The sequence below is a fragment of the Coregonus clupeaformis genome, chromosome 3 (genome assembly GCF_020615455.1).
Source record: "Coregonus clupeaformis isolate EN_2021a chromosome 3, ASM2061545v1, whole genome shotgun sequence".
Classification (NCBI taxonomy): Eukaryota; Metazoa; Chordata; class Actinopteri; order Salmoniformes; family Salmonidae; genus Coregonus; species Coregonus clupeaformis.
The window spans coordinates 3,830,282-3,846,972 of NC_059194.1; the positions used below are offsets into that span (position 1 = coordinate 3,830,282).

At 46.0% G+C, this 16,691-nt stretch overlaps 2 protein-coding genes across 2 annotated transcripts; one reads left to right on the forward strand and one right to left on the reverse strand.

The window, feature by feature from the left end:
• Nucleotides 1–1,868: 1,868 nt before the first annotated feature.
• Nucleotides 1,869–7,155, reverse strand: LOC121545732 (protocadherin-20). The gene is made up of 3 exons (XM_041856519.2): nt 7,065–7,155; nt 5,382–5,575; nt 1,869–4,391 (listed from the first exon to the last, which is right to left on the reverse strand). Exons 1-3 carry the CDS (start codon nt 7,086–7,088, stop codon nt 1,949–1,951), a joined length of 2,661 nt encoding a protein of 886 aa, XP_041712453.2. The 5' UTR covers nt 7,089–7,155; the 3' UTR covers nt 1,869–1,948.
• Nucleotides 7,156–8,653: 1,498 nt separating this feature from the next.
• On the forward strand, nt 8,654–12,824 carry LOC121539183 (regulator of cell cycle RGCC). Its single transcript, XM_041847494.2, has 5 exons — nt 8,654–8,843; nt 9,176–9,361; nt 9,938–10,018; nt 11,480–11,542; nt 12,774–12,824. The coding sequence occupies exons 1-5, from the start codon at nt 8,801–8,803 to the stop codon at nt 12,779–12,781; spliced, it is 381 nt and encodes a 126-aa protein (XP_041703428.2). The 5' UTR covers nt 8,654–8,800; the 3' UTR covers nt 12,782–12,824.
• Nucleotides 12,825–16,691: the final 3,867 nt, after the last annotated feature.

Genomic DNA, 16,691 nt, shown 5'->3' on the forward strand with positions numbered 1-16,691 from the left:
GATCTGACCAGGGATTAGGCTAAAGATAATGGAAACAGAACATAACGATCTGACCAGGGATTAGGCTAAAGATAATGGAAACAGAACATAAAGATCTGAACAGGGATTAGGCTAAAGATAATGGAAACAGAACATAAAGATCTGAACAGGGATTAGGCTAAAGATAATGGAAACAGAACATAACGATCTGAACAGGGATTAGGCTAAAGATAATGGAAACAGAACATAACGATCTGACCAGGGATTAGGCTAAAGATAATGGAAACAGAACATAACGATCTGAACAGGGATTAGGATAAAGATAATGGAAACAGAACATAACGATCTGACTAGGGATTAGGCTAAAGATAATGGAAACAGAACATAAAGATCTGAACAGGGATTAGGCTAAAGATAATGGAAACAGAACATAAAGATCTGAACAGGGATTAGGCTAAAGATAATGGAAACAGAACATCAAGATCTGAACAGGGATTAGGCTAAAGATAATGGAAACAGAACATAACGATCTGAACAGGGATTAGGCTAAAGATAATGGAAACAGAACATAAAGATCTGAACAGGGATTAGGCTAAAGATAATGGAAACAGAACATAACGATCTGACCAGGGATTAGGCTAAAGATAATGGAAACAGAACATAAAGATCTGACCAGGGATTAGGCTAAAGATAATGGAAACAGAACATAATGATCTGAACAGGGATTAGGCTAAAGTTAATGGAAACAGAACATAAAGATCTGACCAGGGATTAGGCTAAAGATAATGGAAACAGAACATAACGATCTGAACAGGGATTAGGCTAAAGATAATGGAAACAGAACATAAAGATCTGACCAGGGATTAGGCTAAAGATAATGGAAACAGAACATAACGATCTGAACAGGGATTAGGATAAAGATAATGGAAACAGAACATAACGATCTGAACAGGGATTAGGCTAAAGATAATGGAAACAGAACATAACGATCTGAACAGGGATTAGGCTAAAGTAATGGAAACAGAACATAACGATCTGACCAGGGATTAGGCTAAAGATAATGGAAACAGAACATAACGATCTGAACAGGGATTAGGCTAAAGATAATGGAAACAGAACATAACGATCTGAACAGGGATTAGGCTAAAGATAATGGAAACAGAACATAACGATCTGACCAGGGATTAGGCTAAAGATAATGGAAACAGAACATAACGATCTGACCAGGGATTAGGCTAAAGATAATGGAAACAGAACATAACGATCTTGTGATTAAAACCACTTTCACTTTGTTTTCTTCTTCTCACTCTTTCGTACAAGACGAGTTTAGAATGTGTATCCCTTATTTAACATCGATGTCTGCCTTAGTTGACAGGTCACATATCTCAAGTTAATAATTTCCTTGAATATCTCAGATTTCCTTCTCACTCACATTTTGATTAGATTAAGTCTTTGTCCCAAATGTCACCCTATTCCCTATATAGTGCACTACTTTTGACCAGGGCCCTACCAATGTCGGGAATAGGGTGCTGTTTGGGACACAAGAAAAGTCATAGTCTTCTCTTTGTTTGCTGTAGGATGTATTACTCTGGGTTAGCCTCTACTAACCAATACTAGACTACAATTAGCTAAAGAAAATGAAATATAAACCTCACGGCAAATGAAGAAATGTTCCTTTCATTTGTTATAAATGATGTTCCTTAAATCTTCACCTCACTTTAAAGCTAGCTTCTTTCTTTCTTTTATTTTATTCGTTAGCTTGATCAAATTTATATTGGATTGTATCAGACATTTAACCAGTGCGTTTCAATTTAGAATATTGAAAGAGAGAGAGAGACTCCTTTGTGTGAAAACAGTGAAAATGTATTTAATTGTAGAATTGATTTCAGACTTTTTACATGGTATACAGGAAACGTCAACTATATACATAATACAGAGTCCAGTCAGAACAAGCACTGCCTCTCTCTCATTATAACGCTTCTCCTGAAGAATATCTCTCCTGAATGCGTAGAGGAATCTGATTCTCCTTTACCTGCCTCCTCTGCTGCCGTTCTCCTCTAGATCTCTTCCTCTGTTTCATGTATAAAACAACTGTCACCAGAAACAGACAGAGCGAGGCCACCATCATGCCCAGGCCTAGCAGCAGGATCAACTGAGCATGTCTGTCGCAGACGGGCATCTCAGAGGGTGTTTCGGGGGGCGTCTGTGCCGGTCTATAGGGCAGGGATCTTGGCATGATGTCCAGGTGGCATGGTTCCAAGGTGTCGTTGACCAGCAGGTTGACCCAGATGGTGGTGTGGAGGGGAACTGGTTTCCCACCGTCAGTCACCACGATGAACAGGTGGTGCATCCCCAGGTCCTTACCCATGAGTCTCTGGGCTAAGGTCACGTTACCGGACCGAGCGCCCAGCTGGAAGGGACTGCTGCTGCTGTCACCGTGCTGATGGGATGATGGATAGGTGCCCGGTGGTTCCCGAGCTGCAATGGTGTATGTGATCTCAGAGTTTAACCCTGAGTCCTTGTCGATGGCGTAGATCTTGGTTACCATGGTGCCCGTGGTGGTCCCCGTGGAGATGGTGAGACACGACAGGTTGCTGCTGGGTAGGATGACCTGGGGCTGGTTGTCGTTGACATCCTCGATGAACACGGTTACCCTGGCGACGGAGGTCAGAGGTGACGGGCGTCCGTTGTCGGTGGCAAGGAGATCTAACTCGTAGCGGTCCTGTTTCTCGCGGTCGACGTCGGCCATGCAGCGCAGCATCCCCTGGGCGTTGTCTATGACGAAGGGGCCGACACTGCTGTTCACCACCCTCACCTCCACCTCTCCGTTAAGCCCTGCGTCCAAGTCCGACACCCCCACCTTCCCCACCTGGGCCAGGGGAGGTATATTCTCAGGGATGAAAAAGATGAAGTGAGGGGTGAGGAAGACAGGAGCGTTATCATTCTGGTCCAGGACGGTGATCGTCACCGTCGCAGAGGACTCTAATGGAGGAACGCCATTATCTCTGGCTACAACTGTCAGTCTGTGAACGTCCTGTTGTTCCCTGTCCAGGGGTACAGAAACTGTCAGCTGACCTGTGTTCTGGTCGATTCTAAAAATGGCTGCCGCTGCCACTGCCGCTGTGTGTGATGGTCGGCCCAGTTTGTAGGTGACCTGCCCGTTCTGACTGCTGTCTGCATCCTGCGCCCTGACTTTAAGCAGAAACGCCCCAGCAGGGTTATTCTCCTCTATGTCTATCAGATAGTGACTCTGGAGAAACTGTGGAGCATTATCATTCACATCCACCACCCTCACCCGGATCACTCTCCTAGGGAAGCCCTGAGCTGCAGTCTCCCCGACACCACCACGCATCACTACAGAAACATGATATTCACTCTTCATCTCGTAGTCTAAGGGCTTTGATGTCGACAGGAGATATTTGCCGTTCTGCAGGCTCAAAGAAAACGGCACCTCTCCTTCAATTGAGAGAGACGATGAGCCTCTAACACTACTAGTGTTCCCCGGCAGCTCTAGCAAAGCCAAGACAGTGGGGGGCTGATTTTCCTGTAACACTATTGTCTGGTTTTGATGCTCTGCTATGAACCTGATCTTTATGCCATTCTCCTGGTATGGCGCGGGGAGCAGGGATACGGTTACCTGAGTGTCTGCAGGGGGGCAGTGGGGGCCGCTGGCTAACACTTTCAACACCACCTCCTCTCCCCTGTCACTAACACTAACACTGTCACTGTGGCGGTCTCTGAGGTCTCCTCTCAGGCTGATCAGGCCAGTGTGACTGTCCAGACTGAAGAGTTCCCTGGCCCGTTCTGAGATCTTGGGGCTGAGGGAGTAGGTTATAGCAGCGTTGGGGCCCAGGTCTAGGTCTGTGGCTCTGACCCTGGCTACTGCTGTGTCTCTGGGTGTGTCCACTGTAATAACCACCTTCTGGGGGCTGTCCAGTGTAAACTTTGGGCAGTTATCGTTCACGTCAGTCACTTTTATGAATAAAGTTGCTGTGGCGCTTAGTGGAGTAAAGCTACAGTCTGTGGCCACTAGAGTCATCTCATGAAGATCCTGCTTCTCGCGGTCTAGTCCTTGTCGCACAACCAAAAACAAAATGGCCGCTTCTTCTTCTTCTTCTACTGTCACACTGAAAAACCCACCGGCTCCCTCTAGGTGGTACTGCAGCTGTCCGTTACGTCCAATGTCTCTGTCCTCTGCCCGGTCGTCCAATAAGAAACTGGTCCCCACAGCCACATCCTCAGAGACACTCAGGTGGATCTCAGTGTTGTCAAAGTGAGGAGTGTGGTCATTGATGTCCTCTACAACCACCATGAACTTCACCAGCTCTGCCTCAGGGCCCACAATGGCGTCGTGTGGGACGATACACTCCCCAGCCTGGGGTTGGTCAGGACACAAGACCTCTCGGTCCATCCTGCAATAGATAGATGGATATATTACTGTTACAACATACACTATACAGTATGTACGAAAGTATGTGGACACCCCTTCAAATTAGTGGATTTGGCTATTTCAGCCACACCTGTTGCTGACAGATAGCCATGCAATCTCCATGGACAAACATTGGCAGTAGAATGGCCCATACTTAAGAGCTCAGTGACTTTCGACGTTGCACCGTCATAGGATGCCACCTTTCCAACAAGTCAGTTCGTCACATTTCTGCCCTGCTAGAGCTGCCCCGGTCAACTGGAGGTGCTGTTATTGTGAAGTGGAAACGTCTAGGAGCAACTACAACTCAGCCACAAAGTGGTAGGCCACACAAGCTCACAGAACGGGACCGCAGAGTGCTGAAGCGCTTAGCGTGTAAAAATAATCTGTCCTCGGTTGCAACACTTACTACCTAGTTCCAAACTGCCTCTGGAACCAACGTCAGCATGACAATGCCCCTGTGCACAAAGCGAGGTCCATACAGAAATGGTTTGTCGAGATCGGTGTGGAAGAACTTGACTGGCCTGCACAGAGCCCTGACCTCAACCCCATCGAACACCTTTGGGATGAATTGGAATGCCGACTGCGAGCCAGGCCTAATCGGCCAACATCAGTGCCCGACCTCACCATTGCTCTTGTGGCTGAATGGATGCAAGTCCTGTAGCAATGTTCCAACATCTAGTGGAAAGCCTTCCCAGATGAGTGGAGGCTGTTATAGCAGCAAAGGGGGACCAACTCCATATTAATGCCCATGATTTTGTTCGACGAGCAGGTGTCCAAATACTTTTGGCCATGTAGTGTATTACTTTGCTACTAGTCAAGAGGAAGTTTCTTTATCAGCAGAAGGTATACATAAAAAACATACAGCAACAATAAACATCAAAGAAGTGCAAAAATCCATCCAGTTAGGTAAAGAAACAGTCAAAAGGCCTGAAGGCTATCACATCATCTAGAATGAGTTTCAATAAATAACCACCTGTGGTCGGTCGTGTAGACATCCCCTGTCCCCTGGTCCACCCTGAGGTAGACCTGGGTCAGGAGCTGGTAGGGGGGGGGGGACGTGGACCCGATGGACCCGACCCAGACCCCAGCCTCCTGCTCCTCTGGAACTGAGATCCGAACGGAACCGTAGCACAGGATCTGCCTGAGATGGACCATGACCAGTACGTTCTAAAGGAGAACATAGAAGAGAAAACGTAGGACTTGGACTAGAGGGCATTGGTGTGAAGTAAAGCACTGATATGGACCACGTTCTAAAGACGAACCCTGAATAAGGAACTTAAAAACACTGGAGAACATTGTTGTGAGGAGGAAAAACATTCATATGAGGAAATGATCATCCTTGGAAGTTCTCCATGAAGTAGGCTAGGATGGAAACATCTTCCTTCCTTTAATGATCTATTATTAACAGTGGCATTTCTACCTCAGTGCCTACTGTAAAAGAAGGGACTGTCTGCATCCTAAAGGGCACCTTATTCCCTATCTAGTGCACTTCTTTTGACCAGGGCCAATAGCGTAAAAATTTTATTGTACACTATTTAGGGAATAGGGTGGCATTGGGGACGCATCCTGTGTGTGCAGCAGTACTGCAATATAATCTGATGCATCTCACCCCCTCATTCACTTACTATTCAAACCTACTGCACCATGACTAATGACAAAACATGCTTGTGGAATTATAAATAATCATTATCAAAAAGCACTTAACAAAACATATGCACATAATTTACATGACAATGTACATATTAACATGACAATTTACATAGTTACATGACGAGTCTCCTGAGTGGCGCAGTGGTCTAAGGCACTGCATCGCAGTGCTAACTGTGCCACTAGAGATCCTGGTTCGCATCCAGGCTCTGTCGCAGCCGGCCGCGACCGGGAGACTCATTGGCGGCGCACAATTGGCCCAGCGTCGTCCAGGGTAGGGGAGGGAATGGCCGGCAGGGATGTAGCTCAGTTGATAGAGCATGGCGTTTGCAACGCCAGGGTTGTGGGTTCGTTTCCCACAGGGGGCCAGTATAAAAATAAAAAATATGTATTCACTAACTGTAAGTCGCTCTGGATAAGAGCGTCTGCTAAATGACTAAAATGTAAAATGATGTTCCATATTAATAGTGAATAATAGCGATCATCAAGCATTATTCTTAAAACAGCCAAGGAGTGTACAGAAGGTCTTCTTTTTCATGGGCTCCCAGTCACAACAATAACCCATTAACTCAAGGACTTTGTGACTTTTCCTCGACGATATCCCATTACCCATGACCTATTACCCATTCACTAGCTCCCTGTCGTATGATCAAGTAATGATCAACAATACTACTATGCTGCCAGAGTAACTAAATAAGCAGCCGGCGAATGATTGTAGTCAAAGATAACACTGTCATATTGCCTTTTATTAGCTTCCAGAGAAAATCATTAATCCGTCTGTGTCAATGCATGAATGAGAAGATGTAGTCAAAGATACAGCCCTCATACTGACCTATAGTGGTTCACTGACCTTTTGGTGAACTAATATTTATTAGGTTACAGTAATTAGCATAGACAATTACATAGATACAAAATATGATATGACATATGACATATGATATGACAGATAAATTGCCCTGTAGTGATTAATTAATTAAGTGATAAGGAAATTCTCTAATGGTTGACTGACCTGAATGAGTACAGCCCAGTTCATATTATCATCCGTCCCATTGGCCTGTAGCCTCCACACATGACACCTGTCTTGGTTTCCTCTGCCTCCACCTCTGCTAAGAGTAGGGAGGAAGACTGGGGCTGGAGGCAGCTATACCTGTAGCCTACCTGGGGACTGTTAGCACCCTCTCCACTCCTCCTCTCCCGCCCCTCCCACCTGTCACTCTGCCAGACAGGTGCCCCTCCCACTACAGGTAATAAGCTGATTGGACAGTGTGCAGCAGCAAATCAGAACATCTGGTTAGTCAGTATTGTTTACCTTCTTGCTGTAACGTTTATCTCTGGTTCAGTGGTTTGAGGAATTTACCAATTGAAAGTAAAAGGATTGTCTTCATGGTTCTGGTGAAAGGAACATGACATACAAAAGGTTCTTCAAACTGGCCCCCCGTGGGTTCGATTTCCCACGGGGGGCCAGTATAAAAAAAATAATGTATGCACTCACTAACTGTAAGTCGCTCTGGATAAGAGCGTCTGCTAAATTACTAAAATGTAAATGTAAAATGTTCTTATCTGTAACCATATGAAACACTTACTGTTAATCATGATGAGAAAGAAGTCAGTTTGGGGACAGTTATTCCACCACAAAGTTCCAAATCCACTGTGTCAAACGTGGCCACAAATGACAAGTGGTCTCAGAGTGCTTCTCCAATTCTAGTATTGTCCAACTAAATATAGAAATATGACTGTAAAAGGGCTATAGTCTTTCCTCCCCAGAGGTGTAGGCATACCACCAGTAAGTCAGTCAGTAGGACAGACGTCTATAGTGACTTCAATTGTAACGTTTCATTCTCACTTCTTGAGTGACCCCTGTTGGTTGGTTGGAGTAGTTTCAGGTGAATTTACAATAACGGGCCTTCTACAGTGAATATACTTCCGGGTTAATTTCCAAAAAGCATAATAAGAAGTAACTTTATGATTAGGCCTTTAACCCTCCCGTTGTCCTAGGGTCAAAATGACCCGCCACTGTGTTGAACCAACTTTATTTAATTTTAATATTTTTGGGATCATTTGTGAGAAGGAGGCAGTGAGACTTTAAAGAAAGTATCACTGCCTCCTTCTCACAAATGATCCAAAAAATATAAAAATTAAATAAAGTTGGTTCAACACAGTGGCGGGTAATTTTGACCCTAGGACAACGGGAGGGTTAAGGTGGGCTAATGTTAGTAAAGATGCGTTTCCTGGGAAAACAGTAATAAGATAGCCAGATTGGCTGTTTATAATAGATAATAGGCAACAGTAGGCCTACAATTTATTACATAATGGTTGAAAACATAGAAAAAATATTTTAGGAAAATCTCATAATTCCACTCGTCAATTTCCTTTAGACTCTAGACTGAATTGGCATTATAGAGAGGATTTCTGTGACGCATGGAAAACCCATCAGAAAAATGGCTCAGAGTTGCATAAGATTCTATTTTGGGGTTTCTGAGACTGTTCCGTTCATTCGTTTACGTTTGTGGAAAAGATTTTCCTCGCCCTTTACTGTTACTTTCGAGACGCCCACTCACTACTGTAACCACAGAAGCCGCGCGAGCAGTGACCTGATTGGGTGCTGCAGAGTGCGTCTTTTCCCGTTGTGAGTAAAGTCTAAGGAGGCTTTATAAACAGAAGACCCCACTTGTCAACTTCAAACTTGACTTCTTGAACAGTTGCTGTATTCTAGTAGTCATCGACACATTATTCCCGCTTTTCAGAATGTCTACAGAAAACTTCAGAATGCCCACAGAGAACTTTTCAGGTGGGTCTTGAGCGTTGGCTTGATTGTACATATTGATCATTAGGGTATTGATTATTGCAGCGTTTTTTCTTGCATTTTAGTCCTGCTGTTGTAGATTTTTAATGTGGATTGATTTCAAATAGCCTGATTTTGTTTGGATTGATTTTAAATAGCCTGATTTTGTTTGGTATCAATTATTTAGTTTTTAATGGCATATAAATATATATTTTAAGTATCACTTCAGGCCTATTATTAATAGGCTAATTAAAACACATGTGTAAAGTAATTAAATTAAATCATTGAATTGAATTATTCTCACTCTAACTAAAACCATATTCGAAATCCCCTATCAGACTTGGAGCTGGAGCTAACTGGTCTGCTCCAGGAGTTCGCTGACGTGGTTGAGGAGTTGAGAGAGCCTTCCCAAAGCGTCCCGTACGCATACGAGCGGCTCCTGTCTGAAGCCAAACGGCGCACCGGGCTAGGGGACGACCGCTCAGTGGTCAGCGACAGCGGCGTGGAGGACAATAGTGACTGCAGTGAGTAGCCTTTAGGTCTAAACCTTTATGGTCGTTGTTGGGTGTCCCATACATACGTGGAGGAGGGCGCGTGATGTTTGTGCGTAAAAGGTGACTCAGATGGAGAATAGCGGGAGAGTACGCCTGTGGGTAGCCGCGGTTTGAACCGCTCTTATCAACCCACACTTGACAGTTTTCACTGGCGACATCATCGGCTCATGAACATGCATCAACTTTACATGAAAATAGAGAGTAACGCAAAATAACACTATTTCAACTAATGCACCTTTGCTCCATTAAATGGAATGGATGTGCATGACCGTCTGTGGATGAAGGGCTGCATTATCTTATTTAGCACCTCATTCAATCTGAAAGTTATATTCAACTTTAGCTGTCAGAATGGTCCTCTGTAGCTCAGTTGGTAGAGCATGGAGCTTGTAATGCCAGGATTGTGGGTTCGATTCATGAGACCACCCATATGTAAAATGTACGCACGCATGACTGTAAGTTGCTTTGTATAAAAGCACTACTAATTGGCATATATTAGTTGTGTTCTTGTGGTCTAACCTCCTCTCGCTCTCTCATCCCATCCTCCAGGCAGTGAGGCGTCTCTGGGTAACAGTTTGAACACCAGTGAAGAAGAGCTCCACACTGCAGGCATAAAAGTGACAGCCAAAGGTAAGGAGACCTATACCACTACATCTCAACCCATCAGTTGACCATCTAAACCAGCTCTGAGCTATCTGACCAGCTAGAGTTGTAGTAGGACAGTGTTTTCCAACCCTGGTCCTCGAGTACCCCCAACAGTCCACATTTTAATCATCAAGCCCTCAGTGAGTTGAATGATGTGTGTTTGTCAAGGGCTACAACGAAAACTGTGTACTGTTGGCGGTACTCGAGGACCAGGGTTGGGAAACACTGTAGTAGGAGATCACTATCAGTCCATACACAGATCACTATCACATTTACACAGATAATTAGTGCATTACCATCGATCACCATTGAGTTGAGTTTACACGACAAAGCTTGGCTGCGGTGCTTCTACAGCCTGTCTCCTGCAGGGCTATCGAGCCTCATCTGGGCAGGGTGGAGGGGGGGCTTAGGGTTTTGTCAGGGTAGGAGCAGCTGTGTGTGGGTGGGTGAAAGGGGCCAGATTGTCTAATGTGGATGAGGGAATAATGTTAATGGAAAGACCACAGAGTGCTGGTTGAGGGGGCACCTGTCTGTCTGTCTCCATTATACTGGCACACAAGGCACTACTTAAGACATACATAACACTACTTAAGACATGCATTATACATACATAACACTACTTCAGACATACATTAGACATACATAACACTACTTAAGACATACATTAGACATACATAACACTACTTAAGACATGCATTAGACATACATAACACTACTTAAGACATGCATTAGACATACATAACACTACCTAAGACATACATTAGACATACATAAAACTACTTAAGACATGCATTAGACATACATAACACTACTTAAGACATACATTAGACATACATAACACTACTTAAGACACACATTAGACATACATAACACTACTTAAGACATACATTAGACATACATAACACTACTTAAGACATACATTAGAGATACATAACACTACTTAAGACATGCATTAGACATACATAGCATTACATAAAGCATTCATAAGCCATACATAAGCTAAACATAACACTATAAGGTCCATGTCGGTCAGTCTGAGGTGTGCTGCAGGCGCCTCACTGGCTCAGTTGAGTTTTATATATTATGGGCTGTTTAAGATGTGATTTTTATAATGCCAGCTGAATAAGAGTCTGTGAATCTTATTTTCCATCTTGGTTAAACAAGGGGTTGTATCCTGACTCCTTCTGTGTGTTCCAAATGTTACCCTATTTCCTATATAGTCCACTACATTTGACCAGGGCCCTTAGGGCTCTAGGGAATATGGTGCCATTTGGGATGCAGGTTCTTCTTATATAATTCTGGGAGTTGGATCACATTTCCTGCTCTGGTCCAAAGGAGGAAATGCCAGTGAACTTAGAACTGCTACTGCTGCGTCTCTCCACAGAAATGTTCCATTCCACCACTCTCTATTTCTCCTTTCTCACATGCTCTCCTTTTTCTCTGCAGCCAGGATGGGAGACACAGGAGACCTACAGAGATTAATCGACAGTTTGGACCGGGAACTTGCTGGTATGCATCTCAAAACAAAACAAAAATTCCCCACAACCTGACAATGCCATTATACCACTTTAGTCTAGTGTTTCAATCTCTTTATTGCCCTTTAGTCTAGTGTTTCAATCTCTTCATACCCCTTTAGTCTAGTGTTTCAATCTCTTTATACCCCTTTAGTCTAGTGTTTCAATCTCTTTATACCCCTTTAGTGGTTCTATGCCAGCTGAGCTCAGTATATCATGCAGTCTATTTTCTATTGCTGTCCCTTCCCAGTTAAACCTACTACCTGGGCTCAGTGGCCTGCACTATTTACTGCTGGTTAGGCCTTTAATATTATTCATTTATTTACTGCTGGTTAGGCCTTTAATATTATACATTCCCCCTTTCCATTGAGATGCTAACATGTAGAGCGGCTAGTAGCCAGTAGCCTACAAGCCGTATAGTGCACTGCTTTTGACCAGAGCCATATGGGGAAATAAAGCCCTAAAGGGAATAGGGTGCCATTTGGAACTCAGACTCTGGGTCTCATCCCTGCAGTATCTAGCTGAATAACAGAGCTCCTCTAGTGTCATCCCTGCAGTATCTAGCTGAATAACAGAGCTCCTCTAGTGTCATCCCTGCAGTATCCAGTGAATCACAGAGCTCCTCTAGTGTCTGCAGGGTTGAGGTGGGCTATCTACATGCCCTCCAGTGATAATAGTCTATAGTACATGACTATCACTGTGACCACTATCAGTAGAGAGGCAGTGCTGTTTCAGAGAACACACAGACGTAGATGCGCAGACACCCATACACAACCACGCACGCACACACACACACACACACACACACACACACACACACACACACACACACACACACACACACACACACACACACACACACACACACACACACACACACATACACAACCACGCACACACACACACACACACACACACACACACACACACACACACACACACACACACACACACACACACACACACACACACACCCATACACAACCACGCACACACAAACACAAACACACACACACACACGCGCAGACATGCACGCAGACTCACACACACACATACACACACATGCTATCAGTGGGCCAGAGACACAGAGAAGTGCTGTTCCCCATTAATCATGACTGCTCTCGGCATCTGTACCAGGCTGCTGCATGCTAATGACTGTCTGTCTGTCTGTCTGTCTGTCTGTCTGTCTGTCTGTCTGACTGACTGACTGTCTGTCTGTCTGACAGAGATGTGAGCGGAGAGCAAGAGACAAGAGACGTAGATGGAGAGATGGAGAGAGATGGAGATGGAGAAAGACGGAGATGGTGAGATGGAGATGGAGAGAGACGGAGATGGATAGAGACGGAGAGAGACGGAGAGAGAGACGGAGAGAGACGGAGAGACGGAGAGAGATGGAGAGAGAGAGAGATGGAGAGGGAGGCGGAGAGAGACGGAGCGAGACGGGGAGAGCGAGATGGAGAGAGACGGAGAGGGAGAGATATGGAAAGAGATGGAGAGAGACGGAGAGATGGAGAGAGACGGAGAGAGAGATGGAGAGAGATGGAGAGAGAGATGGAGAGAGAGAGATGAGAGACAGAGACGGAGAGAGATGGAGAGAGAGACGTAGAGGGATGGAGAGGGATGGAGAGAGACACACACATACACACAGATTTAAAATAGCACAGTTCTGTTCTGTTCTGTTCGGAGAAAGCCAGCTCTCTCCTGGCCCCTCTGGGAAAAAGAGGTTAAACATGAGGAATTAAAAGGGCATGATGTTTCAATAGCTAGAACACTACTGGACCTGAGGTGATAGACTACATCCCTTCCCTCAGACTGGTGACGTATTCACAGCTAAATGAAGCTGTTTTATAGTCAACGTGTATCTCTTCAATAGGAGAACATTAACGTGTATCTCTTCAATAGGAGAACATTAACGTGTATCTCTTCAATAGGAGAACATGAACGTGTATCTCTTCAATAGGAGAACATGAATGTGTATCTCTTCAATAGGAGAACATGAACGTGTATCTCTTCAATAGGAGAACATGAACGTGTATCTCTTCAATAGGAGAACATTAATGTGTATCTCTTCAATAGCAGAACATGAACGTGTATCTCTTCAATAGGAAAACATGAACGTGTATCTCTTCAATAGCAGAACATGAACGTGTATCTCTTCAATAGGAGAACATGAACGTGTATCTCTTCAATAGGAAAACATGAACGTGTATCTCTTCAATAGCAGAACATGAACGTGTATCTCTTCAATAGGAGAACATGAACGTGTATCTCTTCAATAGGAGAACATGAACGTGTGCGAAATGGCACCTGTATAGTGCGCTACCTATTCCACTATAAAGGAAGTAGGGGCCCTTTTCATATGCAGATATGAAGGAAACAGATCAGTGGGTGAAAGCAGCAGAGACTCCACAGTACCTTGTGATTAGTAAGTGTTTATGCCAACCTGCTGTTTCCTAATGCAAGGCTTTATAATAATGAAACCCATTGTCATCACAACCCAATGTGTTGGACCCCCCCCATGTACAGTAATTGTTAAAATGCTACGTTTTATATTGTAAAGTGATGTGCAGTAATATATTGCCTATAATACAAACAGACCAGTCCCTCAACTGATGATGATGATTTTTGTACAGAGGAATGCACAGATGAATAAAGATTGTTATTTTAAAGAACGTTTGCTCTCTTTTTGAGTTATTTGAAAGCAAAATGAATAGTCTAAAAGCATGGAGTAAGTGGAGGGATGTCACGTTCGTTCATCGACGGGTCAGACCAAGGCGCAGCGTGATATGCGTACATGTTTATTAAATATTAAACACAACGACAAAACAACAAACAAAACGAAACGTGAAGTCCAAGGCAGCGCAGCACAACATACCTTAACTGGAACAAGATCCCACAACCCACTAGTGCCAATAGGCTGCCTAAGTATGGTCCCCAATCAGAGACAACGAGCTACAGCTGCCTCTGATTGGGAACCACACCGGCCAACATAGATCTACACATATTAGAAACCCAACATAGAAATACACAACATAGAACATACACACCCTGACGCAACATTTAAGCGTCCCCTGAGTCAGGGCGTGACAGTACCCCCAAAGGTGCGGACTCCGACCGCGCAACATAAACATAACAGGGTAGGGGCCGGGTGGGCATTCCGCCTCGGAGGCGGATCCGGCTCTGGGCGTGATGACCTCTTACTCTCCGCCTCCCTGTTGCGCCCCTGGTCTGGTCTGGACCTCGGAGCGCTGCTTCCCCTCTCCTTCCTCCCACAAAGTACCAAGTCCTGTCTGGACCCTGGTGTGGGACACCCCGAACCTGGAGAGGGGCTGACGTCTGGGTCTGGACTGGAACCGCTGACCGGAGCTGGACCGGGCACCGGTGGAGCGGACTGCTCTGGCTCCGGACTGGAGCTGCTGACCGGATCTGGACTGGACCCTGGTGGAGCGGACTGCTCTGGCTCCGGAGTGGAGCCGCTGACCGGAGCTGGATCAGGCACCGGTGGAGCGGACTGCTCTGGCTCCGGACTGGAGCTGCTGACTGGTACCGGACCAGGCACCGGTGGAACGGGCACGGGCCGTGCCGAACTGGACACACTCACCACTGGTCTGGTGCGAGGAGCAGGCACGGGCCGAACCGGACTAGGAACATGCACCACTGGCTTGGTGCGAGGAGCAGAAACAGGCCGGGCCGGACTGGCGACACGCACCACTGGCTTGGTGCGAGAAGCAGGAACAGGCCGGGCCGGGCTGGCGACGCGCACCACTGGCTTGGTGCGAGGGACAGGAACAGGCCGGGCCGGGCTGGCGATGCGCACCACTGGCTTGGTGCGAGGGAACAGGAACAGGCCGGACTGGGCTGGCGACGCGCACCACTGGCTTGGTGCGAGGGGCAGGAACAGGCCGGGCCGGGCTGGCGACGCGCACCACTGGCTCGGTGCGAGGGGCAGGAACAGGCCGGGCCGGGCTGGCGACGCGCACCACTGGCTTGGTGCGAGAAGCGGGACTGGGTTCCTTTATTAACCCCCGCTCCTTCTGCTGCCTAACCAGCTCCTCTCGCCGTGCCTCTACATCTTCCTTCTGCTCCCTCTGAACCAATGGCCCCCGTAATCTGGTGGCCTCCTCTCCTAACCAGCAGATCCGCCCTGTCACGGCCTCCTGCTGCCTCGTCGTCCACACCGTGTGCCCCCCCCAAAAAATGTTTTTGGGATTGCCTCTCCACCCTGATCAGGGCCTCCCTCTTTCTTGCCAGATCCTCTCTCATCTCCTGCCAAGTCCATCCTCTCTGCTCCTCCTCGGCACACTGCTTGGTCCAGATCTGGTGGGATCTTCTGTCACGTTCGTTCATCGACAGGTCAGACCAAGGCGCAGAGTGATATGCGTACATGTTTATTAAATATTGAACACAACAAACAAAACGAAACGTGAAGTCCAAGGCAGCGCAGCACAACATACCTTAACTGGAACAAGATCCCACAACCCACTAGTGCCAATAGGCTGCCTAAGTATGGGCCCCAATCAGAGACAACGAGCTACAGCTGCCTCTGATTGGGAACCACACCGGCCAACATAGATCTACACATAATAGAAACCCAACATAGAAATACACAACATAGAACATATACGAGTCCCCTGAGTCAGGGTGTGACAGGGGAAAATGTAAAGGGAAAAGTAAGTGAAAAAATATAATTTCACATGATATCAATAATGATGCTGTCAACGTCTGGGTGAAGTGGTGAAACGGAATCAGGCGCAGGACACAGAACTGAGAAAATGAATGGATTTACTAAACAAAAGTAAACCATAACAAACCCTCCACGCAGGGAAGAGCAGTACAACAGCTCACCAAACGACGTAAAACAACGGACAATCACGCACAAACTCAGGAGGGAAAACAGAGGTAATTACAGGGACACAAATAAGCATAATGGGTAACAGGTGTGATTTAATAAAGACAAGACTAGTGTAACACAGAAACATCGATCGGTGGCAGCTAGTACTCCGGTGACGACGAACGCCGAAGCCTGCCCGAGCAAGGAGGAGGGGCAGCCTCGGCTGTATTCGTGACAGATGCTATTAGATTGGATTTGTGTGGGGGGGGGGGGGGGCATCAGCTATGTCACGGAGGAGATATGACTGAATATG

What these genes read in the sequence shown, in the direction of transcription:
- LOC121545732 (XM_041856519.2), bottom strand. Translation starts at nt 7,088, where the DNA reads ATGAACTGGGCTGTACTCATTCAG. An exon ending in ACTGGGCTGTACTCATTCAG is followed by an intron (nt 5,576 to 7,064) that starts GTCAGTCAACCA and finishes GTTCTCCTTTAG; the next exon opens with AACGTACTGGTCATGGTCCA. An exon ending in GTCTACACGACCGACCACAG is followed by an intron (nt 4,392 to 5,381) that starts GTGGTTATTTAT and finishes TATCTATTGCAG; the next exon opens with GATGGACCGAGAGGTCTTGT.
- LOC121539183 (XM_041847494.2), top strand. Translation starts at nt 8,801, where the DNA reads ATGTCTACAGAAAACTTCAGAATGCCCACAGAGAACTTTTCAG. An exon ending in GGAGGACAATAGTGACTGCA is followed by an intron (nt 9,362 to 9,937) that starts GTGAGTAGCCTT and finishes CCCATCCTCCAG; the next exon opens with GCAGTGAGGCGTCTCTGGGT. An exon ending in CATAAAAGTGACAGCCAAAG is followed by an intron (nt 10,019 to 11,479) that starts GTAAGGAGACCT and finishes TTTTCTCTGCAG; the next exon opens with CCAGGATGGGAGACACAGGA.